Source organism: Archocentrus centrarchus, chromosome 4 (assembly GCF_007364275.1).
Source record: "Archocentrus centrarchus isolate MPI-CPG fArcCen1 chromosome 4, fArcCen1, whole genome shotgun sequence".
In the NCBI taxonomy this organism is placed as follows: Eukaryota; Metazoa; Chordata; class Actinopteri; order Cichliformes; family Cichlidae; genus Archocentrus; species Archocentrus centrarchus.
The window spans coordinates 3,529,605-3,556,913 of NC_044349.1; the positions used below are offsets into that span (position 1 = coordinate 3,529,605).

The window sequence follows — 27,309 nt, forward strand, 5'->3', positions numbered from 1 at the left end:
TCCCAAATTCACATTTGGTGAGGTTTAAGATGAGAGGCCCTGCAGCAGAGGACTGCATTAGGCACGTTCTCTGTTGCAGGGAGGAGGGAAAGAATTAAATTTGGTCACAGAATTGATATTTCTGTAGCTGTCATAAACATGGAGTGTATTGTTGGACTTTGTACATGTTCAGTAAGGGAGTTTACCTGCTGCTGCGTAATGGCGTATTTGGCCAGATAAACCCAATATCCATGCTGCTTCATGTGTTTGTGGCCGTCCACACTGATATCATGACACAGATCAGAGGTTTGATGATGATAATGAGAGAAAATTGGCAAGTTATCCTCTATTGAGTCGATAATGGCACAAGCAGACGCAGACAGTTGGGTCACAAAGGACAACAAATTACCCAACACTTCAGAGTTTTTCAGATAACCCACGGGCATATAATCACTTTTTTTGGTTCGCCCAACATCAGAGGGTGATATGGAGGAGAAGCAGTAGCACTCACTGAAACTGGTGCTGCAGGGCTATTTCTGGAGCATTTTAACATTTTTTGCTGCTGAGTTTGGATTACGTAACTCCTTTAATAATAAATAAGTGTGTATGTACAGATGAGGTCCAATAAAATTAGGGTATTGTGTTCTTTACTCTGTCCATGTTATATTTGGGCCAGTATAGACTCTATGACTATGACCCATCATGTTAATTATGAAATCACTCACTTCACTGAGGGTGCAACAAAGTGTTTCTGCTGCTGTATACCTTTATTAGGCTTATTAGCCTGCTGGCTAGCCTTTAAGCCAGTCTATACCCAACGCAGCTAAAACTCTAAAGGATGAGAAGGAGAACGGTTCTTTGGGCTTCTTGGCTAAATCACAATCTAAATCACAATGAGGCTGTTGTTCTGAGCTGAAATCAAACGTAGTAGAACCCAAATGAATTCGGTGCCCTTGAAAGGAGTAAATTTAGCAGTTAAATTCTTTCAAGGGGAAAACTGACAACAATGTGTCTGGAAATTGATTTAATTGAGACTTATGAGCAGTAGTAAACAAATCAGATCCTTTTTATATTATATTTATTATTCATGCTTTAAAGCTCCACAGCCAGAGGCTCTTTGATAACTACGTGCTATAATAGATCCTTAGCTAAATATCTACAACTCTGCATGTGGGATAATTGAAGTGGCCTTTGTGACACCTGGTGGCAGAAAAGCGAACAGCATGGTGGATTTCACGATGCTTGCGGGGGGAGACTCACGACAGCGACCCCTGGGAAAAATGTAAGACTTTAATTTTTAAGTTTGATTGTAAAATGTGCCTTCAGGACTGCTGAATTCTTTGCCTGAGGTGAAAGAAGTGAAGGACAGCCCCAGGCAGCGCAGTGGCTCAAGGGCCTTTAAAACCAACCCTTCTCCAATCAGCTTAATCCAAGCTGCAGGAGGCACCCCCATGACACAAACCAGCACACCCGAGTCCACCACACCTACTGGCAAAAGCACTCGCCGCAGCTTCTGGGACATACTGGTCAGTTTCTCCTGAAGTTAATTTACCATTTTTTAATACTTTAAAATGAAACCATTTACTTTTTGGTAAATTTCCCAGTACGTTCTGTCTTTTCATCTAGTTGCAACAGACCAGATGTCTTAATCAGACTGAAGCCAACACAGAACATATGAAAGTAAGCATGTTTCTTTCCAACCATCAGAGTAAGCCAGATTCGGCAGAGCTCGGGAGCCCCAAGACGACTGACGACATTGTGCAGGAAAGAGGAGAGGAGGGCCGAGCGGCTCGACGCAGACACAAGACGGAGAACGTAAAGCAGCAGTGGAGCCAGGACAAGGCTGTGGCTGTGGAGCTCGAGCAGATCCAGAGGTGGGCTTTAACACAAACTGCAACAATAATGCAGAAATCATAAAACGTTCAAACCTTATGCAGTCCTTCAGGACAATAAAGAAGGAATGTAGACTACTGCTGTGCATTTCATCTTCCACTTTATATGATAGCACGATACACCAAGAGGGCTATTATTAACAAAAGTCACCATTCTGAAATGACACATTTACATACGCAGCATTTTTCCTGTGCGGCCCTTGAATTGGCACTCGATCATTAATGCTTTGCGAACCCTTGGTCTAACGCGTGTGCACTGAAACATTATATAGAGTGGAAGGTAAGAAAAGTCTAAATTATTCTCTGCTTTTGCAGCTGGTTTGGTTTGGAAGATGGCCGTGTACAAATTCGAGGAACTGGGTCTGCACTGTGCAGGAGAGCTGACAGGATGCTGCTGCAGTCCAGTGGCCATTCACAGCCATAGATTACAAATAAAAGATGAACATAGCCACCTTGCCATCACTCACTGGTTTCATTGGCATTTTGAAGCCACTCTATTAGATTTTTGGCTGCTGCCATGTTGTTTTTGGTTTTATTGGAGCCAACACTGACCATATTTGGACAAGACAGATATTAGCTAATAATTGCAAGATTGGTTATCAAGTTGAATCCACAAATTGTGATTGACAAGTCATTAGCCAGTGAGTTTCACAGATAGATGTGCCCCATCGCAATTTGAGTTCACTAACCGATGAGCGGCATCACGGTGACTCCACCCATCTTTTATATACAGTATATGAACATATTTCTAATGTAAGTGAAAACCTCCTCATGCCTCGTGTAAAACCCTACGTTACCATCGGTTAGTAGCATCATAACTGGAGCTGTGAAAGCCCGAAATCTTACCTGACCATGAAATCGCTGCATCATTGATGGCAGGCAACAAGCCGTAAACCACTAAAGCTGTTTTTTTCCCTCTGCTCTGAGACCTATAAAAATGTGCCTTAATGAAGTGTAGGGGTTTTGTGACTGTGCAGGAGGCAGCTGTCTCAGTTTGAGGAGGGAGATGCGGGTACTCTGCACACCATCTACCAAGATACCTGCCAGGCGTGGATGACTTTCATGGCCAAACTTGGTAAGTTTTATCTTTATGTGCGTCCAGAATGTGAAAAGTTATTTGAGAAGGTGTGGGTTTATATTTCTGAGCGCTCACTCTCTGTGTGTTACTCTCAGGCTGCCCCTCCGTTCAGCAGTGCACAACTAAAATTGCTTCACACTTCCTGCTGCCTTCCGTCTTGGCAGAGATTGTCAATTTGGTCAGTTCACTGGCCGCTGATACAGCAGTGAAGACATTTCGAAAGATGAGGTGAGTTATCAAGTTTTTCTCGATAAGTGATCATCACTTTTATTTTCCTCTTGTTGAGAAAAATAATAAAAGGCTTATTTTCTTGCCTAGCTGTGTAAAAGCTGCTGTTGTTCGCGCGCTGACATTAAAAAAAAAAAAAACATACCTCAACTGAGGCTCTTCAGCTTCAGCTCAAATGTCGATTGTTGCTTCCGATGCAAATGGCATTTCAACAGCTTTCATTCGCTTTCATCTCTCACTCTTCAGCTGATATTCCAACTGCCTTCTCCACTCAGTCATCAAATGGCATTCCAGCTACTTTCAGCCATCTCATGCTTCAAATGATTTTGACTCAGCCCAAATTTCAATAACTTTCATCGGTTATAAGTCAAACTTCAACTTGCTTTCATCTCTGACAGTGCAGACCCCTGAAAGCGACCAAAATGTTCTCACAGATTTATTAGCAAGAGGCCTGCTCGTTAGAAAACACTGTGAATAAGAAGTCTGCAGTCTCAGCCAGACAAATTCAGTTCAGTCATTTTTTGCTCCTGATTGATGCCAGACAGATACAAAAATAACTGTTTTGATTTCAGCTACAAAATTTAGAAGTTTCAGGTATATGATCAATGGACACTGTTGTAGAGACACAGAGTTTGACTTCATGGATTTGAAGTTGGTGTTTTTCACCACCCCCATTTCATCCTCTGTCAGAAACAAGGCCTTTTAGTTCCTCTCCCTTTAAGGCAGCTTTTATTGTGATTGGTTGCCCCTCACAAACTAAAGGTGGAGTGGGTGGTGCTTCTGTGATCACAGGCAGATCTATGTGCTGAAGATGATCTTATTGGGAATATCCAATCCCATTGACATCATAAAGATCCAAAAGTAGGAAAAAATGTCTGAAATTGAGTGTTTTGAGCGGACTGAAGCCTGAGCTTTCGGCTCACCGTGATTACTTGACCTTAATTTTGAAAACTTTGGTCATTTTTAATATAACCATTCATTATTGTAACAAGATGTATATGACAGGAAATAAAGAAAAGCAGAATACATCTACTTAAGCACTTTCCTGGTGGGAAATCAGAGACGTTTTAAGCCCTCTAACTGTGCACACGTATATCACATGTCATTAATGTCTCTCAGCAGTATTGTGTTGAAGTTGTATTATATGCTGTATGTAACAATAACCCGTTCTGTTTCTTAAACTTTTTGCAGCTGCCCCACATCTGGAGACCATTTTGTGCCATTTCCTCTTGTCCAGAACCTCAGCCAACCTCCGGACGCTGTGAGGAGCTTCATTCTCATTGGCCGCAACTTCCATCAGTGGCACTTCAGCACTGAGCAAGGTAACTGCTTTAATACTATTCATTCACAGTAGCCGCCTTACTGCCTCAGTGCTCACCCTCTGCACTGCTTCTGAATCATACAGTATACACTGTGCATCATGAGTACCTCGGCTAGATTGTGTTTTAAACGCCCTTCTTTTTTATTTCCTTCTTTTTCTGCAGTTTATATATATATAAAATAAAAAGTCCTAAGAAGGGTTCAAAAATACTGTTACAGGAAATTAGAATATTTGATCAGGAGTACATAACACCGGGTAGGATTTTTAGACTCGTGCATCCCTGATACAAATGTCATAAGTGGTAAAAGTAAAATAGTACATATTTTGGTGTCATCCATTCATCCATCTGTTTTCTTAACTGCTTATCCACTTTAGGGTCATTCTGGGGTCATAGCCTATCCCATCCCAGCTGACTTTAAGTGAGAGGTAGGGTACACCCTGGACAGGTCACCAATCACAGAGAGATATTCACACCTATGGCCAATTTGGAGTCACCAGTTAGCCTAATATGCACGTCTTTTGAGAGAGCTACAACAGAAATCTACACAATGGGGGCACGCTTAGTGGTGAAGTCGGCAACCACATACGTATGCGGTGCGGTTGGCGCGGGTTCGACTCCCGGCCCGTCGCCAATTTGCCCGCGTGTCTTCCCCTGTATCTTTCCCCCATTTCCTGTCTCTCTCCACTACCGATAAAAGCCGCTGTGGCCAAGAAGAAGAAGAAATCTACACAATGCAACACACAATATAAATGCCAATAAAAGAATAAAAGCAAATAATAAGAAATGATGAGCAACAATTGAAAGACATTAAGCAGACAATAAAAGACAATGAGAAACAGAAAAAGACATCACGTAAAAGCAAGTCCATAAAACGTGTTGTCAGAAGTCCCTGGTTCTGAGCCTGTTATGTGCTTTGCTGCTTCTAATGAGCAACAAATGACCCTGCAATGAAGTAAAACCATGCCAAATAAAAGCCCAAATGAACGTATTATCATTTGATCTGCTTTTGTCTGTTGTCTCTCATTATTATAATCAATCAAATTTCATTCCGTATAGAGCCTTTCAAATATGAGTACACAAAGAGTACATCACCACAGTTTAGAACAGCTGAAAAATTATGGGATGACAATGAGCACCTCCAAATCAGAGGTTATGGTTCTAAGGAGGAAAAGGAAGGAACATGTGCTCTGAGTTGGGGAGGAGTTGTGGAGCTTTCTGTGGATGAGTTCAGTTATGTTGAGGACGTGTTCATGAGTGGAGGGACAAAGTGGTAAGAAAGCGCTGAGTGTGAAATCGAACCTCTGAATTTACTGGTCTATCTACGGTTCTACTCTTACCTATGGGTAAGAGTAAGATTGGAAATACAAGTGATGGAAATGACCTTCCACTGAAGGGTGGCTGTGAGAGTATCACCCTGTCTCACTCTTAGAGATGGGGTGAGGAGCTCGGCCATCAGGGAGGGGCGCTGAGTAGACAAAACTTGCTCCTTTATATTGAAAGGAGCCACTTGAGGTAGCTCAGGTATCTGACTTGAATGCCTGCTAGCAAACTGTGGTGATAGCGATCTGTTCTGGAAGCTAACGGCTGAAATTCTCAGCCCAGGGAGCACAACACACACATACACAGACGGGGGTAGGGACCACAACACACACACATAATGAGCAGTGGAGGCGCGGAGGCCACTCAGTGTTAAAGGGTCGTTTTTTCCAAATGGTGGAAATCCGTCACTGACGGAGAACTTTAACGCTGCTAATGTGGCTGAAACTCCCTGCTTACACGGTGACACCTGAATGCTGCAGAGTTTAAACGAAGCATCGAAGCAACAAATTTGTGTCGAGGATTTTTTTTATAATCGAAATTTTCGAGTTACTTATGGATGCTAAACAAGCCCAAAATCATCACCCGTCCGCCACCGTGCTTGACCGTTGTTATGAGGCGTTTGTGCTGATGTGCTGTTTTCACCAAAACTGGTACAAAGGACTTTGTTCCAGAGGTTTTGTGGTTTGTTCAGAGTGAGAATAGGCTGTCTCCTGGTAGCCCTTCCTTACTCGGTCAAGCCATACTTGTTCAGTCTTTTTCTAATTGTGCTGTCATGAACTTTAACATTTAACATGCTAACTGAGGCCCGTAGAGTCTGAAATGTAGTGCATTGTTTTTTTGCCGTTTCTCTGAGCATTGTACCATCTGACCTGGGGATGAGTTTGTTGGGGCATCTACTTCTGGGAAGATTATAGCACTATATTAACACACCTGAATGCTGTGGATCAGCTGCTGCTTTTATAGAGGTGCTCACAATTAAGTGGATTTCATAAGCAGCACTGCTACTCTCACTCTTATTCATATGGAAGCAGTAAGGGTGTACTTAGTTTTTCACAGGACTGCACAGAGTCCCAGAGAAGCAGTAGAAGATGGATGGATGGATTAAAATAATTACTTTTAGTAAAATTAAATAAAATGCGTAATAAATGATAAACTATAGTAAATAATTCATTAGTTAGAATATTCAGATCATAAGGTTTCCAGATTCCCTGATGCAGATGATAAAGGTGTTCTGTATATTAGTTTGTAAAGACTCGAATAAACCTGTCGACAGCATGTTGCTAACACTTGTTTTAACATCACGAGTAGCGTAGCGGGAAAGCTCCATGTGTAAGTCTTTTATGTTGACGCTTTGAACATGCTCTCTCCTCGCTGCTGCCACTGCTCTTTGATTCTGTGTTTCTCTGTCCATGCTCGCAGCTCTCTAACATATCCGTGTTATTTTGTTTGCTTACATCGGTTTGTGTCGAGCTGTGTTTCACTGTCCATGCTGCCTCGCTGTTTGTACCATCTCTGTTTACCTGCAGAAGACAGTTCAGATGAGGAAAACACCCCAGTGCTAAATAGGTTTGCACGTAAGTTTGCCTCTCAGCTTAACACCAACTTTGATGCAAATAGTTTTTTTTTTTGTTTTGTTTTTTTAATGCTGCTTTTTGTCAATATATTAATTGGTTATTTTTGTTTTATATTAAAAATACTGTAGCTGAAATGTGAAAAACTAGCTTTTAAACACAGACACCGTTCACAGTGCTTTAACAAAGTCATTGGGCTCAGTTTTTGTGAATCAATGTTCAAGGCATGAAAAGCAGTTGAACTGAATTTTTACTGATCCTTAAATACTTTTAAAATGTTTTAAAACCATAAAAACTCATCAAGCATGTTTTTGAGTCAGTACATCAATGAAGCGGTGAAGTATAAACTTATAAACTTCTATACAATCAGACTTCTTTTCCCAAGGAGTCGAGGAGTAGCTCCCTGCTAGCTGTTTAAAAAAAAAAAATGCAGGCTTAACACATTTCTGCATTGGAAGCTTTTATATCCACTATATGGACAAAAGTATTGGGCCACACCTCTTAATCTTTGAATTGAAATGTTTCCAGTCTTTTGCCACAGGTGTATAAAATCCAGTGCCTAGCAATGCAGAAAGAATGGGTCGTTCTGAGGAGCTCGTTGTGCTTGTAGCACGGTGCAAGTCAGTTTGTGAAATTTCTTCTCTCCTAGATATTCCACAGTCAACTGTTAGTGCTATTGTTGCAGACTACAAGGGTTTAGGAACCACAGCAACTCAGCCACAAAGTGGCCGACCGCATAAAGTTACAGACTGAGTGCTGAAGCACAGTCACCAAAGCTCTGCTGGCATTAACATCAGCACAAAACCTGTGTGCCGGTAGCTTCGTGGCATTGGTTTCCGTGGCTGAGCAGCTCCTGTAGGTGTAAGGTGTCGGTGGACCAGTACTGTTGTCCGTATAATGTACCTTCTAAGTGTAGTAATAACACCTACAGAGTAGTGAGAGGATCAGCTGGTTGTGCCGTGTCAGCTTCAGGAGTTGGAAACTATCTCGCTTACAGTTCAGTCAGATCAGCTCAGTATTGAATCCACAGCTTGTCAGTATTTAGGATAACACTCATGTTATTTTATGAGTTCATTTTATGATGTGTTTTATTTTTCTTTGTGTACAGCACATTTCCTTGGGTTAAATAAAGTTTGGGGCTGAATCAAAAATAAGCTGCAGACTAAATGCCTGAATATCACTAATTTATACTTTGAGTTAACATGTAAATAATTAAACCTCTAAAATCATTTAAGCGTGGACCTCTGCCACCTGCTAAAGTCAAGTGCAAAAACAGCCTGATGACTTTCTTTTTCACAGTGGCCAGGAGGATAAAATACATAGAGTATAATTTAATGTATTAGACACTGACCAAAAAAAAAAAAATTAAACAATATATAAACAGTGTAGTTGCACTTATAAACAGTTATAAAGCTGCAGGAAAATGGGTTTTTGTTTTTAGTTCAGAGTGTAAGTTGACCTTAAATCATCTTCAAGCAGAAATCTTATTTGACCTTTCTGTGGTAATGAGATTACTTCATCATTTTCTCTTTCCTTTCCACTAGGATATCATGACCCCAAAAAAACACAAGCAAGTTTTAAATCGTTTTCAAAAAATAAACGCTTTCCACGTTTCCTCTCTCCTACTAATCATGCCCAGCACTTTTTTTTTTGCCCATCAAAAGCTGTGACTTCAGTAAACAGCACTACAGTAAAGCTTTTACCCATTTGTCAGCCAAACCCTGGAAACCTCTCAAAGCATCCTGGGCAATTTGGTAAAAACCTGCTGAGCTGCTGCCCAGTAAAATGATTTGTATATGAAATTTTGATCTCGGAGTCATAGTACAGTTATGTCCATCTGACAGTTTAGTAAAGAGCAGAAGAGAAATTGTCGTGAGAGTCAGTAGGGAGCCTTTGTTAAGGACATAACACAGCATGCCGTCTGGCTTTGATTCATGTTGCTTTGCCGTTTCACTGAGTTTCTCTCTTTTCTGTCCAGCTCATAAGGGCTTCCAGCGCTTCGATGCTCTGGAGCAGAGTGATTCGGTCAGTCCAAGCCAGGTTGGGCCGGGACTGGCTCCCCGCCAGAGGTTCCTCTTCATCGGTATCCTGGACAAAAAGGTGACTTGGCATATGGAAGCCTCTGTATTGCAAATATCCCTCAGGCCCCTGCAGAGGGCAAGAACTCAAAGGTTCCCGTTTAAAATGGCCTTTAAATACATGAACATCTCCTCAAGTGTATTTCTGTCCAATTAGTTGGTGCTTCACCAAATAAAAATGTCTTGTTTACCTCTAGCAGTGCATGTATGTATATAAATGGTGACGTGTTTAGAACAACACTTTATAAAAGATGGAGAAAAATGTTTTCCTTGTACGTCTCATGGTAGCCGAGTTATTAGCCCAGAAATTTTGTAACTTTTTTAAAAGTTTTCAGACTTTATACTTGTTGAGGTATTTAGTGTTTTTCAGCTAAATAAACTGACCACAGTTTATTTCTGCATCAAAAACGTAGCACAGATATCCTAATAATATTTTAACTACTAGTGTGTATGACAAGCAGGATGACAAATAAAAGCATGTGATATCGATTAAGCATACTCTGAATGTTTAAATTTGTAATACTCCACCAGGTGACTCTGTACAGCTATAACTGGTCTGTGGACTTGGGCGCCTCCCTGAGCCGCGAGCTGGTGCGTCTGGTAAAGTGGCAGAACGCGAGGGCTCATGTCGTCCACTGCCTGTTCAACCAGAAGATGGGTCTCTTCCATCACTACTGCTTTTCTGATGCACCCATCCATGAAATGGATTCCAAGCAGGTAAAAACACTCTGGCACAGTGTCTAATGTGGTGCATTTTAAGCAGGCCAACAGTAGTATGGGAAGGAAAACTGTGATATCACTCATCAGCATCATGTGGTCACTTAATTCTTAATTATTTGTGAGGCACAGCGGCTTCCCCTGCAACTCTTTAAGATATTTAATATACCAAATGTAGGATGTCAGAAATACCAGGAGGTGGTGCCTGCCTGCATGCAGAGTAAATCTCAGGAAACTCACAGAGGATTTAAGCAGTGAAGCACCCATTCAACACATAAACTGTATTTCAAAGATGGACTTAGCTGGTTGCTGGACACACATTTTGAAGCTGAGATGGCGCTAAAAAAGAAGATGTCCATTACTATCTTGGTTTTTACCATAGTAAGTTACCACATTTAGAGAAGCAAGTTATCACCTTGCGAGTGCATTATAGGTCTGCCAATCATGCAGTCATGCCCATGGATGAAGGTAGGTTAAATCATTCTTTGGTGTGTGTGAACAAGGTCAAATAGATTTTGGTGACCTCCATCTTGTGTATATAGATGTTACCAAAGTCCTTCCCTTATAATGTCTCTGAGGTTCCTTTCTCTTCATGCTGTCTCCACCAATGTTCAGAGGTGCACAAACGCAGCCTCACGGCTATGTGTGTGTGTGCCATCACACAATTAGCAATTAATGATTTAGCAGGCAGGTCACACTACATGACTGGAGTGCAACATAAAACTGTTAAATGTTATCACTTCATACCTTCAGTGACTTAAACTAGCCAAGGTTTTACCCTAGCAGCTATCTAATAGCTCAGTACGCCCTCATCTGTCAGTCAAAGCCAAATATAGTTTCTGTCCCATGAGGAGGGCATAGAGATCAAAACAGTTTGGGGTATAATGCTGTACTTATGCTTTTTATTACTATTAAGTAAGGCTTTGGGGTCCTACTCTCTTTCAGAGTCAGCCTCAAGTGGCCATTAAGCACTGACTTAATTCCTCTGCCCTGGAGGTTCCTTTTGGGTTCCATATCACATACTTTATTTTAACTTCATTTTTGTGGCATATATATAAGCACGGCAGTCAAAGTTCAAGGCCCAACATTATGGGAAAGGAATTAGTTCCAACTCCAATAATTCTCACTTCCTAAGAGAAGCTGCAGTATGAGCTGAAAGTAGAAAGTATTTGATTTGGAACCCAGGGTACATTTTTTATTCATGCTATTTCAGCACCTGCTGAGTCACCAGCAGCTCTCTCAGACTCTGTGCTGTGCTTGTCCTGCATTACAGAATGAAAGGAGGCAGCTAACTATCATTAGCTATCATCGCTCCACATGTGGTGACGGCAAATGACCAGAGTGTCAGAAATCACTGCAAAGGGTTCTTATGTTGTATCAGCACTCTGGCAGTCACTGCGTGCTTCCTATAATGACACGGTGTGTTAACAGAGTTCTCAAATGACAGATGGGTCTGTGTTGGTCAGTTATTGTGTGCACCAGTGGATTTTACACAGTGATGTTTTTCCTATAAAACCAGGAAGACTAAGGCTGCTTAAGAATGTCAGACAAATTGTTTTGGGGGTACTAATCCTAACCACGAGTTTCCTTCTTTTTCGAAGCGAAATATAAAAATCACATCAGAAAAACCTTAGCAGCATTTTCAGGCTCCCCCATGGACCTCTATTTTCGATGTGCTGTAACACCTCAGACTTGTCCCTAAAAAGCATGGCTGCCGTTTCTGCCACTGTGCCTGCATCTGGTGGGGCGCTGGTGAGGAGAACAGGCTGCTAGTTCAGGTGGAATCAGCCTGGGAGGGTAGCATCTGGATTCACGCTGCCACATAAGGCAGCGGATCCCGGAGCAGACTTCATGCAGCTGTTGTATCCCGAGGAGGAATTTGTGTGGCTCCCATATGATTGGTGATGTCATTACCTGTTCCTCTATCAGGCTGTTAGTGGTTCTCGTGGTATTTGAGTTTCAGCGATGATTTGTCTGCACAGTAATTTAAGTGTTTTCTGCTGGTACTATGATACATATGATTCTATAAAGCGCTGCGGGGCTGGTGTTTTTCGTTGGCTAACCAGGAAGTGGTTCCTCTTACAAAAAGGAGGTGGGATTTTAACATAGGATTGTGGATTATTACAGTAAATAAGCTTTTTGCAGCATGCACATAAAATGTTAATCTTACCACATTGGCTTTTTAGGTAGGAGTCTCGTGGGTAAGCAGATATGCTGTACTGTACAGATTGATAAATTTTTAAAAGATTTCCAATTGACAGCCTGTATAAATATTGGCAGGTGAACACTGTCACTGAATTCTCTCCCATATTTATGCCACTTGCAGCTCTATCAGAGCTTGCTGCTGGTCAATTGAGCTTTGTTTTCTGTTTTGAGTGTCTCAGCAAAAACTGCCGGACAGCCTATATTAAATATGGAGCTTTGGCTCAATATTCAATGGATGGTGTTGGCAGCAGAAACCAAAACACGATTTCTCAGCCACACGACTAAGCATTTTTATTCTTCTTGATTATTACCCCTCTCTATTTGCTGTCTCCCCATGTTGTCCGGATCATATCCTGGAAATATAACCCTGTCACATCAGCGGCCTTGTTTTCCAAAATGAAAGACTTAACCACCTCAGTGCAATTTAGCCTCTGTCAGTTTCCATTTATCCTGCTAGATTATTTATGATCAGCTCTCACATAGAGGGGGTTTGGATTGTAGGTTTCTACAGTCTGCTGTGCCGCCTGTTAAATAACTGTTTGCAAAGCATTTTTTATATCCCTGCTTCCCTCACACTCTCACATCACACATCAGCTGTCATATCAGCTTCACTGCTCTGAGGACAGCAGTGCAAAAAGGCTCCAGTTCTACAGCTACTGATTGATTTTACAATCTATTTTTTTTTTCTGGTGGGATGAAATGGGGGAGGGGGGGTGTTATATGTGATAGTATACTACAGATGGCTTGAGAACTGGGCTTGTGACTGAAAAAGCTTGTGTTGGAGCATCTGGAAAAAAGTAGGTAGAGAAAGCAGAGTAATAGTGTTCCCTGCATCAGCGACTGCTGCTAGAATAGCAGCGTTCTCCCTCCCATCCCTGTTGACATGATGCCAATTATAAGGACATCAAGCCACAGGTTTTTCCTAATCGGAAGTAATAATTTCCAAAAATCAATTAAAACCAACTCGCCTTACCAAAGACATCACATTAATTTAAGGGTTCCCCCATCTACATGTTGAAATTAACAAGCACTACCATATATATATATATATATATATATATATATATATATATATATATATATATATATATATATATATAATATATATATATAATATATAAAAACATATATAAACTGAGGTTAATGGGTTTAAGCTGTTCAGGGAATTTATGTACACCTATGCCACATCCATGCCAAGACCTTGTTCTAGCTTTAACTCTAAAACCAAGTCTTTACCTTTAAATAGGCCTTTGACGGTACTTGAAAAATGAGCAACAGTCAAGAAGTCCTAACTTTTATAAAAATGTGGCCTAAAAAAGGTGCCCTAAAATTCCCACAGGCTTTATTTATTGTCTTTGGGTTCTTTGTGACAAACGACTTTAACACATTAACCCATATTATTCAGAGCAGCGATTCCTGAGAAAGTTGCCAACCCGAATCTGCTTGTTTTGCACAGCCATGTTTTCAGCAGGCACCGTAACACACGTCCAGGTGAACAGACTGTAGGGGTTCTGCTGTTTTGGCTCAAATATGAGCAGCAGGGCTGTGTAATTGGTATATGTACTTCTTCTTAAATACATAAACCTCATTTAGAAGCCATTTGGCTAATGTCTTTTCCAGTATAGAATAATGTAGAGTAACCAGAGAGTGCCTCCCTTCCCCTAGCAGGTCAAACTGGTCACGGTGGTGTTTATATAAATCATGTACTGCTGTTGAGTTTAAATAGAAGTTCAATAAAATACAGCAAAATGTCATGCACAGTGTGAGCAAAACAGACTGAAGTAGGGACTTATTAGACCCGCATTTTCCAACCGAGAATGACACCAAATGCCCTTTCAGTCTTCTCCCCATGGCCAATAACAAAACAAGCTCAAAGAATAGAAAGAAGCAAACTTTTCCTTTCCCTCCGATGGCCTCGCTCTTCATCGCGGCATTACTAATGAGTGCGGACAGAAGGCAGAGTCAGAGCAGCAGAAAATTTGCCTGAACAGAACTTCATCTGTCAAGGTCCTGATGAGAAGCAGAGGGAGCACCAGTGCACAGTTTGACCCCCCCCAGCCTGTGGGCATGGTGCGGCCAGCTCTGCCACACTAGGGGCATCTGGGCCCTGAGCTGCTCCGGTGAACAAACTCACCCAAAAGTTCCTCTCAACAGTAACAAAAAGAATACCAGACAAAACTAATGTACAGTGCAGTGATTAGACTGCATACACTGTGTAATCTGATTAGAAAAATGGAAATGTCTCCACTGCTGTGCTTCTGATGGGCCACTCTTGGTCTGTAGTCATCGCAACAGTGACTCAACATGGGAAGTGTAGTATCTGAGTGTTAAAGTGTGTTGAGAATCCTCAATACATAACACACTGTAGGTGTCAGTAATAGCAGCAGCTTTCTGAGGTTATCCAGAGGTTATGTAAGTGATGAGTGGGGTGATGGTGTCAAGTATTTTCCTTTTTTCCCCACTTACCTTATATTTTCCACCTGCCTTCATCAGGATCCCAACCCATTCCTTGGTCCCGCCATGGAGCCCGATGCGTTGTTACGTAGCGCAGTCCCTCCTCTGGCCAGTAAAGAGCAGGGCAGGCTGGGAAGCTCTGGCCGAAGTCTGGCTCCCCTCCACTTCCCCTCTGAACTGCTTCCCTTTGATGAAGCTCTGAGGGACGTCTGCACCATTCGACCCTTGATGGACGGAGATGTGGTGGCCCGACATGGCGGCCAGCTCTTGGAGATCAAAGCTGCTGAGCGGAGAGGTGAGTAGTTTGACTAAAATTATTTTTTAAACTCTGCATCAGTTTGAAAGATTAATGGCTTTGAGTTTATTCTAACAGAGTTGGAGAAACAGATGAAGATAGAGAACCTGTTTGTGACCTGGCAGCAGAGGTCAGCACAGTCCAACATGCCCATTTCAGTAAGTGTCCAAGTTAAAGACAACAGTTTTTCATCATAGTCCACAAAGGTTTAAAAGTCCGTATTATACATTCTATGTTTTAAAATAGTTAATCTTCCATAATTAAAAGAAAATATCAGAAACTTTGAGTCCATGTCCAAAACATCTATGTATTGTGCTAACCAGATATCAAGTGAAGTTGAGCTTGAGTCAGGCTGCACTTGTAGTACCAATTTGTACCACAAGATGGTTCAGTGAGTAAAGGTAACCTTAACTTTTTTTTTTTTTTTTAAACCTACAATGGGAGCCTGTAAAAGGTAGAATCTCTTAGGAAAATGAGAGTTGGGCCAAAAAGAAATACGAGAAGTTTAAAGGACAGCAGCACACATATTATCATAGTCTTTGGTAAAAACCTGCCCCCTGGTGGTTATAGTATTAAGCCAAATTTTGTACAGGGTAATTACAAAATTCATAATGCTGTTAAATATTGGACATATTAAAACCATAAACAACAAATTTGATCCCACCAGTAAATCAGAATTGAGTATTAAATTCTTGTGAAAACAGCCTAATCTCAGATAAAGCTAATTGCACTTGACTAAACCTGGGGGAGCAGTGTGTGTGTCACTGCTCTGTCTTTGAGGAGCTTCAATTACTGCTCGCTCCTCAGGGAAATCATTTTGTATCGCCTTGCTTCAAAGTGGGGAATATCCGAGCTAATTAAAAAGGTTTCCGTCTCACAGTGACATCTCAAGAGAGGTTACATGGTGGCATTAAATTCACAAATTTGATATTTCAGCAGTCACCCACACGGTACTCTTAGTCAAGCACATCCAACAGGAGGTCTTGAGCCTGACCTGGGTCTCTCAGGGCTGGGCACAGTTTCCACTGGCCTTTAGTTTTAGGTGGATTTTTCCTCCACTACAAAAATGCTAAATTACCTGTTGGATATCATTTGAAAGTGAATCTCTTGTACTGAAAGTTCACTCTTGGTTGACTCTACAGGGGGCAGATTTGGAGACTCTGAAGCAGTCGTCAAGACTGGTTCACTACTGTGCCACCCCTCTCCTCTTTGACCCCATCTTCCGCAAGCAGATCCAAGAGGAACAGATTATTCAGCCTCTGGTGAAGGTATGTTTTCCATAACTAAAAGGAAAGTTCAGATTACAAAATTCCTAATCATCATTTTGAATTTGATGGCAGCAGCACGTCTCAGAGGTTTGGGACAGGGTCGTGTTTATAGTGTTGCGCCCCCTCTTCTCTAATAGCACTGCGTAAATGTCTGGGAACTGAGGAGATGAGTTGCTGGACTTTGGGGAGAGGAATGTTGTGTTTTTGACTTTACATTTAATCTCTATTGAATTAATGTCCACTAATGACACTGCACATCTGTATAATGAGAACAAGAAGAAAAGAGAATAAAAAAGGGTTAAAAATTCTCCATTTAAGCGTATTATTTACTGTGCACAGTTGCTTAAGACATTTTGGAGCATCATTTATACAAAGATTATCAGGTATCTCCAACACTGAGATCAAATCAATTCTCTGTAGATAAATTATGAAAGGGCCCCAAATACTCCGACAGAGTGAGCGTTTCCCTCGATAATAAAATAAGTAATTATTTTTTGATTGGCAGTGGTAACTAAGGCAGAGAACCGTTCCTTCATATTCGGCCTTGTAGTGCTTTTCCACGTTACAGCAGCAACTTCTTGGAAATAATATAATTATTTAAAATAAAAATAAATAATAAACTTATTTCTGAAAACATATTTTGATTCTGTGAGATATTATAATTAGCTGGATGCAAACCTAATATAGAAAGTTTAGGGTTAGAATGAATTTGTATAGAAATTATGTGCAAACTCTCACTTATTCCCGGTGTTTTTATTTGAACACACTGTCAAAAGCAGTGAAACAGCGTACGCTTTTCATTTCCACATTTAATGCACAAATCAGGTAAAGCTCTGTTGGCTTTATTTTCTGGTAGTACATGGGTAGGCATCAAACAGTTAGATTGTGATAGTCAAAGGTGTGTGTTTGAATGAGCCTTGGAGCATGCCCTCCTCCACTCTTTCCTGGTGATGTTCTCATATGAGTCCTCTCTCCGTGCTTCCAGTTTCTTTCCTGAAGATTTGGAGGACTCTTTTGCTAACACGCGATATAATTTAGATTCATGATTATATAATCTTAGCACAAAAATTATGTTTGGTTTGATTATTTCTTTGTTGTAACAGTGTTTTGGAACAGTAAGTCTTTTATTAACCCAGAATAAGCTGTTTGGCATTGGCCGAGTTTTTATGGGTGCAGCCCGCAAACTCAACTCTGCTGCTCAACCCACAAATGCATTGTCCTTACAAATGTGCCGCCATCAAAGGGGAAATAAACAGGCTTTCCAACGGTGTAAAATTTGTTGCCAAGAAGCATCGTTACAACAAAGAAATAATCGACCAAACACACATTTTCTTACTTTTCGTGCTACGTGCCGTAGACCCTTTGCAGCCCGACTCTAAACTCATTTCCTTCTCATTGGATTATAAAGTGAAAGACAAGTAGTATCCCCCTGGTACTTTATCATTTTGTGCCACACTCTGATCATGTTTTTAACTACAGCATTTTTAGTATTCTTTTTCATTTTTAACATTATTTGAATGCAAGTAGATGGAGAGAGCGGTAAACATAATGTGTGGCCTTACCTTCCTCTCCATTAGAGGGCATCTTTCTCTACAAAATAATACATCAGTGCTCTCAGCCCGGTAATACCAAAGCAGATTTAGGCATACAAGCCGTCCTCTATCATATGGCAGATATAGCAATGACAGGTAATAACCTTGGATGTCTATTATTATATAGGAATCTATAGTAGGATAAATGATGTCCTATTTTTGTCTGATTTAGGATTTCTGGGTCTTCTTTGTTGTATTTTATGTTTCATGTGCCAAGTGTTTTTAATTGGTGAAAGGTCTAGATGCAGGCTGGCCGGTTCAGCACCTGGATTCTTCTGCAGTGAAGCCATGCTGTTGTATGTATGATGTAGTATGTAGTTTAACTTGGTCTTGCTAAAATTTTCAAGGCCTTCTCTGAAAAAATATATTGTCTGGATGGGAGCACATGTTGCTCTATAACCTGTATATACCTTTCAGCATTGATGTTGCCTTTCCAGATGTGCAAGCTGCCAATTCTATATGCACTGATGCAACCCCCATACCACCAGAGATGCAGGCTTTTGAATGAGAGCTGATAACAAGCCGGATGGCCTTTTCCTCTTGAGTCTGGGGGAGGCAGCATTCATATTGAACAAGAATTTCAGATTTTGATTTATCTAATCACAAAACAGGTTTCCATTTCACCTCAGTTCATTTTAAATGAGCTGTAGTCCAGAGAAGATGGCGGTGTTTATGGATCATGTTCACATGTGGCTTCTTTCTTTAACCTGCATTTGTGGATGGCACCATAGACTGAGATTCTGGAAGTGTTCCTGAGCCCATGCAGTGATTTCCATGACAGCATCATGCCTGTTTTTAATGCAGTGCTGCCTGAACGGCCTGTACAGTCAGACGCAGTTTATGCAGATTGGTGAACCTCTGCCCAGAAACTCTGCCTCCCTAAGATGCTCTTTTTATACCCAGCCATGTTACTTCTTTCCAGTTAACCTATTTAGTTTCAAATGTTCCTCCAACTGTTCAGCACTACTTACTTTTCTAGACTTTTGTTGCCTCTGTCCCAACTTTTTTTGTGTTGCTGCAATATGAGTTTATGGTGCTAATATTTTTCATAAAATTGTAAAATGTCTCATTTGATAGTTTTCTATGTTTATGTTGTGAGCTTCTTCCAGTTGACTATCTGATACCTATCATAACCCCAGAATACTTTGGTAATTATGACATATTGCACGTATGAAGTAAATCCTTTTGCTGTCAGCAGCCTCCAGAAGGGTATTTCAGTGGGGCGTGGATCAGTTTGCTCTTGTAGAGTTGTGCCAAACAAGCTGCGTGACAAGTATTTCCAAAGCTAAGCCACACTGCTGTGGTCCTGCTTCCTGTCATAGCTGACAACAGCCCCCTGTGAAGCCTGTCATTCTGCCTGCCAATATGTGTTTGCTAACTGTGGAGTTGATGGGCTTTTCAAGCCAAAAAGGCCTTCCTCAAAGTTCAAATGCTGCTTTCATTGATTCGGATTTGGATTATTCTCCCACAGCAGGCCTCAGACATACGGATGCTGTTTTGTAGAGTCTCAAAAATGAAAACACTCATTATCAATCATCTTTCTGATGTTTTGTGTTTTAACGTGGCTACTGTCTGCTTTTTGGTGTGTGTGTTTAAGCGATGTGCACTGTACTATAAATGCTTCTGAAATTCTGTGTCAGAAACGGCATCGCTCCAGTGATTCCACGGCATCAGGTCGGGACCGGAGCTACAGCACCGACTCGGCTGACATGCTGCCCAGCCGACTGAAGGAAGAACCCTGGCTGCTGGAGATTTCTAGCACCTTCCTTCAGCAATACGTCCAATACCTGCAGAGCATGGGCTTCATTTTGGTGCAGGTCCGGCCTCAGTCTCCAGCTCGCAGGTGTGTCTACAACAATTTCCTTTTCCTTTCCTTTCCTTTCCTTTCCTTTCCTTTCCTTTCCTTTGCTTCTCTGTGCCAATTTCTTTTCTCTTTTCTGTGGTTTGCTGTTGAGTGTGAGCCTGAATGTGTGTGAAACTCTTCTGTTCAACTGTTCCCAAGCTAAGGTTCCCTCAGGAATGTCTTGAGTGCCTCCTTGCCACCTAAAATGAGTTCAGATGTGTTAATCTGAGCTCAACACTTCTTCTCAGTGATTCTGGAAGTGTTCCTGAGCCCCGTGCACTTTAAATCAGCTCACCATAAAGCAGTACACATCACTCAGTTGTGAGTGGTGTTTATCTGTTAGTCACTGCATATGTTTTAATTCTCCTCTGACCTTTGACCGCCCCATGTCTGAAGTATGCAGGGTAGAAGCCTGACCATCCTGCCTGCTGTCACTTTCTAGGCTCAGTCTGTATGACTCACTTTGAATTGTGTCTTATGGCTCGGCTATTTGCTGCTGGCAGTCCATCAGCCTTTGTGGGTTTTTTTTTTTTTTTTTAAGTTAAATCAGATCTTTACTGACCCCTGTCCTCCGCTCCACCCCCCCACCCCAATGTCCTGCAGCATCGCCCGTGCTCGTGCTGCCATGTTGAACTCGATGTCATCGGAAGGCAGGATGTCTTTTTCTTATGTGAAGCAGAAGAGCGAGGACAGCCCTAAGGTCAGTGTTCACCTCGGAAATGCTCTTTTATTCACCAAACACAAAACTTGGGGATAAAGTCAGGCTGTGTTATTGGAACAGTTCCCCCGATGACTTTCTAATGGCTCAGTAAAACAAACTAAAAGTGTCCAGCACCCCCACAGGAATATATTTTCTCTTCTTGGTAACGTCTGAATTAACTGTTGCAGTTTATGCGCATGTTCTCAAAAATCACATTTGACTGAAGACCTTCCACAATCATATGGTCTGAGTGATGTTAAGGCAGACTTACTTTTCTGAGGTCAGACCTCACGCAGTGAAAAGTTGTACAATTTTAGATTTTTCTGCTCGTTTTTCTTTTCTGTGATTCCAGTGTTGGTAAAAGAATGTGTGTAATGATGCAGTAATGGAAAAAGACTGCAGTGCTCCTGCAGGGCAGTCAAGAAACAGTGTTTTTGTTGTTTATACAGGCAGTGGTAACCTTTTCATTCCTGATAACTTGAATGAGTTGTGGCGTGTAAAAAGTTCACTCAGTAGCGCCCAACAAACACGAGTGCCATCCGATTTAGTATGAAGACTAAAAACAGTTTTATTATTGTAGCGTATCATAGCTGGAAGTATGGCACTTCATTTTCTAGTAATTTAAACAGGAGTGAAAAATCAGACTAGTTTTAAAGTAAGAAAACAGTGAAGTCACATGGCTGGCGTGTAAATATTGTGCTTTAAAACAGTGACCTTTGATAAGCAAATATATTTTAAATGCAGTTAAACTGTGTAACACTGAGGATCGTTTATCCAGATCCTGTCCGAGCCAACTTTTCATTATGTCACCGTTATGCCGCTGCTGTTTCAACAGAACTACTGCTAACTGAATAAAATTGAAAATGTGTTATGCCCCTTGCTCCTCCTCTCCAGTGATGTCACGGAGTTCATGAAAACTCGGCAGCCTGTTATTGTTCAGGATTTAGTGTGTAATCTACAGCAGGAACTTCTGACCTCATAATTACCTGATCCGACACTTGTGCGTCGTATCAAACAAAAACCCAGAAGGGACGAGGGAAGGCGTGCTTAAGGTGACATCAGATACAACGAGCATGTTGGCTCTGCTAGTGCAAGCGTGCACCCCATGGACGTCTGTACAAAACTTTGGATGAGCCTTGTGTGAAACATCAGAGAGATGGGCAGATGGCTTCAAACTTGTGGAAAGCAATAGTGGCCACACATTTAGAAGCCACAAACACAATAATAATCTTCCTCAGCTTTGAGGAGCTCTGCAGCACAGCAGACAGCCACATTTGGTGCTGTTCTTCCCACCTCTCCACAGACGGCTTTGTGTGTGTGCTCCCTGGTGTTTCAGAGACCATGAAAGCCTCTGTGCACAGCGTGGAGACCCACACCACAGTGGCTCATATGTGCATAAATAAGACCTAAATCCCATTAGGCTGAGATGACAGTCCTCACTTTTATACCAGTTCCTTCCTTTACTCTCCAAACCTGCACAGCAGTCAGTCCACACAGCAGGAACAACAGTCTGTTATCATATCAGGAATATGATTTTACAGTTTTTATAGTAACTCTGCTGTTGTTGCTCTAGGAAGAATATTTTGTTATAATAAAGAATATATAAATTATAATTTTAGTATTGATAAAGGTAGTATTTTCTGTATATTACTCAAAGAGGTGGTTGATGTCTAAAATCTCTATGTAGAGATTAAACAATGAAATATGGTACACACCATCACCTGAATGGCAAACCGTGACTGTTCTGACCTTCGCAGACTGCAGCATCTGCCACAACTGCATATCACCTCCAGAGGGCGCTGCCAGGAGGGATCGTGTTGATGGAGCTGGCTTTTCAGGTAAGAACCACCAGCTTCAGTATTCGCTGTGATCACGGTGGCATGAATCAGTTCTTTTCATGTTACAGCACATTTGCAGCTCTGAAGAGATTTTTACAGCAGATGGGCATCAGCGTATGTGTATGAAAGTGGAATCTGAAAAATTGTCTTTTAAGAATGGTCATGTGCTTAGATAACGATTACAAATCTTTCCACCATCTGAGAGATAAGTGATAAAATATTTAAAGAGATAAACTGTGATCATCTTGAACTGAAATGAGTGGAAACAGACTGTCTAACTAGTTGTTAACACAAGGCCCATTGAAGGCTGATGGGGGCAGTTTGCAAAATTCAAGATATTTTTTCATAGTTGGATTAAAGCGGTGGACCGACTGACTGATATTCTCAGCATTTCTAGCACTTCGCTGCAAGTATGAAAAAGAATTTAAGGGACGTGCACACCAAAGGCTTTTTCCCTTTGCTGCAGGTTTCCTGCTAAAAATGGCGGCAGCGAAAAGAGGTGCTGAGCAAGCTGAAAATATGTTAGTGTCACTTTTCACCCAGCAATCAAATCACTGTGAAAGGGAGCCAGGACAAATGATCCTGACCAGCAGCTACGTCCTACTTGTAGATGCGTTCAACAACAATGACCTGCTTACTGCCTGTACCAAATGAAATCCCCAAACTGTTAGAATATTGATATGAAGACTAAAACATCTGCCAGTTAAGCAGCAGTCAGTCAGGTAATACCTAAGGTATTACCTTACTTTTGTGGATATCCTGTATCATAGTAACCAAAGCGTCCCAGATAATAAAACATTGTGCTTCCAGGGTGCTCTTAAGCATTCTCAGCTGAGTTTTAGGTGTTTTCAGCTGGCTAAAAAATGCTTTGGTTACATACCCCCTGGTGTTTGGGTGCTTAGGGCAAAAAACATCAACATTGACGAATTCAGTTTTGTACCTGAAGATGAAAAAGGTTCAACTGTAGCTGTGAAAAGACAGTCAGTGTCTGGCCAGTCAGCAGCTGTTTTTATGTTCTTGTAAAAATGCAGAGCAAACAGTCAGTTCAGTTCAATTCAGTTTTATTTATATAGCACAAAATCACGGCATCTTTTCATGCTTGAAAAGGAAAAAAAACTCTGCCTGCATCGTTGGATAAACTCAGTAACTAGTGGATCCCACGCTTTCCACACTTTAGCTTTTAGTTTACTTTGTAGTTTCCAAAGGTTAGAAGACAGAATACAGCTGGTCTGAGACAAGTGCAGTAAGGCACAGTGTTTATCAAAACTTATTAATGAGAGCAATTACTCTTGCTGTGTCGTTATCACAGTGCTGTGGGTTTGACCCTGTCCTGTGTGTGGTCTGATATGCTAGCATTATTATTTCTAATATTTGCTTATATGTTTACTTTTGCTTTTTTTTTTCTTCATCCTTCATTAGAAATGAATCATTTTGGCCTTTCAGCATGTTGTTTGAGGTGATGGTGTGAATAGTCTTTTATTTTATTTTTAAAGAAAAGGTCTTGACATACAAGCCTGCAGCTCCCCCGATAAAAGGCAAACTGACTGTACTCCCAGTAATTCAGTTTACGGTCTCATGGATTTCTTTATTAACTAATTACCTTTATTACAAAATAACCAATTTTTTTGTCTTGTTCCGCCAGGGCTGTTACTTCTGTGTGAAGCAGTATGCACTGGAATGTTCCCGCATTCCTATGGGCCAGACAGTCAACTCGCAGGTAAATGCTCGACGCTGATCTGCACTGCTGTGTGGACACACAACGCTGAGCTTTGCCTGTTCCTCGTGGAGTTTTCTAAGGACAGATAGCGTGAACAAGAACAGAGAAGGGAGGAAAGGAAACACAAAAATAGAACACAAAAGCATTTAAAGGTTCAAAGTGGGAGGGCAGGAGTGCGGATCTGTGCAGATCCAGTAAGGTTTGGGTACTTTAGGACTCTAGTGAAGGCTGTGGAGTTGTGCGTGTTGTTCTGTGGGTTCCTGAGCTGCTCACTGGTTTTTGGGATCTTAGAAGAAGTTTTGGGGTGAGTCAAATTTATATCTTTCTGATTTCTTTTTTTTTTTTAAGCAATTTGTGAAACTCTATTTTAAGATGTAGATTTTTTTTTTTTTTTTTTACTAAAAGTCTTTACATCTAAAGTCTTTCAATATTGAGATAAATGCTGAATAAAATCCTTGTAGTTTGAGTATAAAAATATTTTTCCAACTATTAACAGTAAAGCAAAAATAAAATTAAAATAATTTTTAAAAAATGTGGTCCCTTATAAACTCTTCTGATGGTATTTGCAGCTTCATGTGAAGATGTGAACCAGGTTTAGTGTTCAGTTTCTACACTGAGATTATTTTCTGTTGGAAACGCCTCGTTTTTTATGCTAGTTTTTCTTCACTAAAGTTTGGTTTTAGTTTGTTTCTTTTGTTGGTGCTGCAGTTGAATATTATTGCTGTGGGATGGTTCTCAAGGATACATCTTTGTTGCCCTGTGGTCATTGCTAGTGTGTAATGTCCCATTTCTTGACTTATCTTTCAATCTAATTTGCTGCCTTTTCTTTGTTTGTTTATCCCTTGTGAGCAGGTTTTCAGACACAGTAATAAATAGGGAGCAGGTACAGATTTTAAAATTTCTGCCTAAGTCAGAATAACCACCAGTGTTATATTTTCTGCATCTACTCAGATGCGAAGGTCCTCTTGGGTCAGAAATGTCATCAGAAACTGTGTGACTTAAACACGCCTGCCTGCGTGAAATCGTGTATGAGATACTACACCACAATGCAGCAACCAGGCATGGAACAACTACCCAACCACGGTTTGTTGGACTCCACCAGGCCAGGCCTCATCGATTCTCTTCAAAACTTTTATGGAATTTCCAGGCACACTTAAGGGTTGGTGGGTGTCTCAGGAATATATCTTAGCTTTCTGCAGATGACGTGTTTCTGCTGGTTTTATTGAGCGATGAGCTCCAGTGTCAGGGTCCGAGGCCGTGGCTCTTAATGCGTGTTTCATGGTACCATGTTCGTGTCCATTTGCGTAGGTATTTGCCTGTGCAGAGCTGACAAAAAGGGGTATGCAACCAATTCAAGCCTGCTTTTGCTGGCAGTCCTCCAAGGACCCAACAGCATGTTGCATAATGCAGGTGATGCTATTTGTAGGTTGTGTGCCAATTGGATGGAAAGTGGGCTGGAACAGAAAATCGAGCCAACTATGGCGTGAACCACAACCAGAGAAGTGGAGAAAAACACCTAAGATCAAAAAGGACCAAGGACCAACAACAGCAGAAGCAAGGGGAGCCCACAGACCGGTTGTTTGTGACACTGCCCCCTGGTGACCGTAAACAGCTACAACATGTAGTCAACAATCTGCAAAGCTGTCTGCAGGCTGGGTGTAGGACCACTGCAGAACCATGGTTGAGCCATCAGTTGGAAAAGGGTGGAGTGTCCACTCGGGGCTGGGAAGGAGTTGCTACCCCAAGTGAAGGTGATCTAGTATCTCTAGGAGAGTAGAGCAATTAATTACTTTTATAGTCTAATATCTAATTTGTCAGTCTCAAGATCATCGTCTCGTGCACCTCTGACCATTTTTAACTTGGCTGTTAATTTTAGATCCCTCTGTGGAAGTCCCATTATGTTCTTTTGTACATGTGCCTCTGTGACGGGTACTCGATCTCCTCCAGTGTGTAAAAACAGTGATCTGTAAACTTTTGTGGTCAGAGTGGTAAGCAAAAATTGTGTTTCTTTCGCCAAAGTATTCCTGCATTTTTAATGCTCTCTGTGCCAGAATACACACTGGTACACAACAGTTAAGGACATTGTTAACCCCTGGACACTTCAGTCTCACCCTGAGGGCCAATATAATGGAGCACCAACCCCATGGTTTTGGGGGAGAAAAAATGACAAGCATGTTCCTGGACTCACTTCTCAGCTGACACACTGCCTTCAGGCTGGGAAATGCTCGACCCTGAAACTGAAGTAAAAAGTGCTCAGTCACAGAGAGAGGAAACAAGAAACTGCTCCAAATGTTCCAATTCTGCAAATGTGTTCCTCCAAGCTTATCAATTTCTTTTATCAATGCTGGCATATTATTTTTCTGATATTTAAGGACTGCATAACTCATCAAACTCCTGTCAGTGGAGCTCGCAACATGCAAGTCGTTTTTTTCTTCTTCTTTCTTTTAAGACTCGGATAATGAAACGTGAATCAGTAATCAGTGAGGAAATCGATAAAGAATCAGACCTAATAACAGCATTAGGATCAGTTAAATCAATCCCTAGTTGTAGTCTTATCTTTAATATGAACGTGTGTATTTATGAATATTACGCAGACAGAATGACACTAAAAGCAGGTCCAGGAAATGTGAAAATGACTCAAACAAGAAATGGAGTTTTTAAAAAAAATATATATATATATATATATTAGCATTTTCTTAATCCCCAAACAAATATATAACATTTGTTTGTTGTTTCTACCCATTCGGGGTGTATAGGTATATTTTCTCTGTTTTCCGTTCAGACACTTTGAGAATGTAACTGCCTGTGAAGATGAAATCCTGATACTGTCCAACAGTGACTGTTCATCTGGAAAGAAAATAACTTTGCTCCAGTACTTTCACTATCCAGGGTGTTATTCACACTGTGTCACTTTTCAGACTTCATTGGGTCTGCCAGTCCATACTGTTCCATGCTGTGCAACCCAAGCCATGTATTACTGCAGGGAGAAAAGGGATTTTAGAAGAGACACACATGCAAAGCTGCCTGATTTTAGAGAGAAGGTGAATTGTAGGTTTTTAAAATCCTGTTAGTAATTAAGTGGGTGTTAATTAAACCGCTGTTCAGCTCTACAGAACGCCAGCTGATTTTTTTTTTATTCGCCCTTATTGGCTGAAGGGAAAAATAAGTCCAAACAGCCGCGCTCACAGTGGAGGTCTCCTCTGATCATGTGT

At 41.2% G+C, this 27,309-nt stretch overlaps 1 protein-coding gene across 4 annotated transcripts in view; it reads left to right on the forward strand.

Annotated features, from left to right (window-relative positions):
- szt2 (SZT2 subunit of KICSTOR complex) overlaps positions 1-27,309 on the forward strand; it is a 98,390-nt gene that overhangs the window by 57,081 nt on the left and 14,000 nt on the right. For 3 of the 4 annotated variants that reach the window (XM_030726926.1, XM_030726929.1, XM_030726927.1), the window contains 15 exons: positions 1,306-1,505; positions 1,687-1,853; positions 2,849-2,946; positions 3,045-3,177; positions 4,369-4,499; positions 7,346-7,393; positions 9,369-9,490; positions 10,000-10,185; positions 14,884-15,139; positions 15,218-15,297; positions 16,282-16,407; positions 19,640-19,842; positions 20,446-20,542; positions 22,300-22,380; positions 24,023-24,097. In XM_030726926.1, coding sequence (XP_030582786.1) covers positions 1,306-1,505; positions 1,687-1,853; positions 2,849-2,946; positions 3,045-3,177; positions 4,369-4,499; positions 7,346-7,393; positions 9,369-9,490; positions 10,000-10,185; positions 14,884-15,139; positions 15,218-15,297; positions 16,282-16,407; positions 19,640-19,842; positions 20,446-20,542; positions 22,300-22,380; positions 24,023-24,097 — 2,003 coding nt within the window. The remainder of the gene's footprint in view (positions 1-1,305; positions 1,506-1,686; positions 1,854-2,848; positions 2,947-3,044; positions 3,178-4,368; positions 4,500-7,345; positions 7,394-9,368; positions 9,491-9,999; positions 10,186-14,883; positions 15,140-15,217; positions 15,298-16,281; positions 16,408-19,639; positions 19,843-20,445; positions 20,543-22,299; positions 22,381-24,022; positions 24,098-27,309) is intronic. The other variant, XM_030726928.1, reaches the window with a different exon arrangement.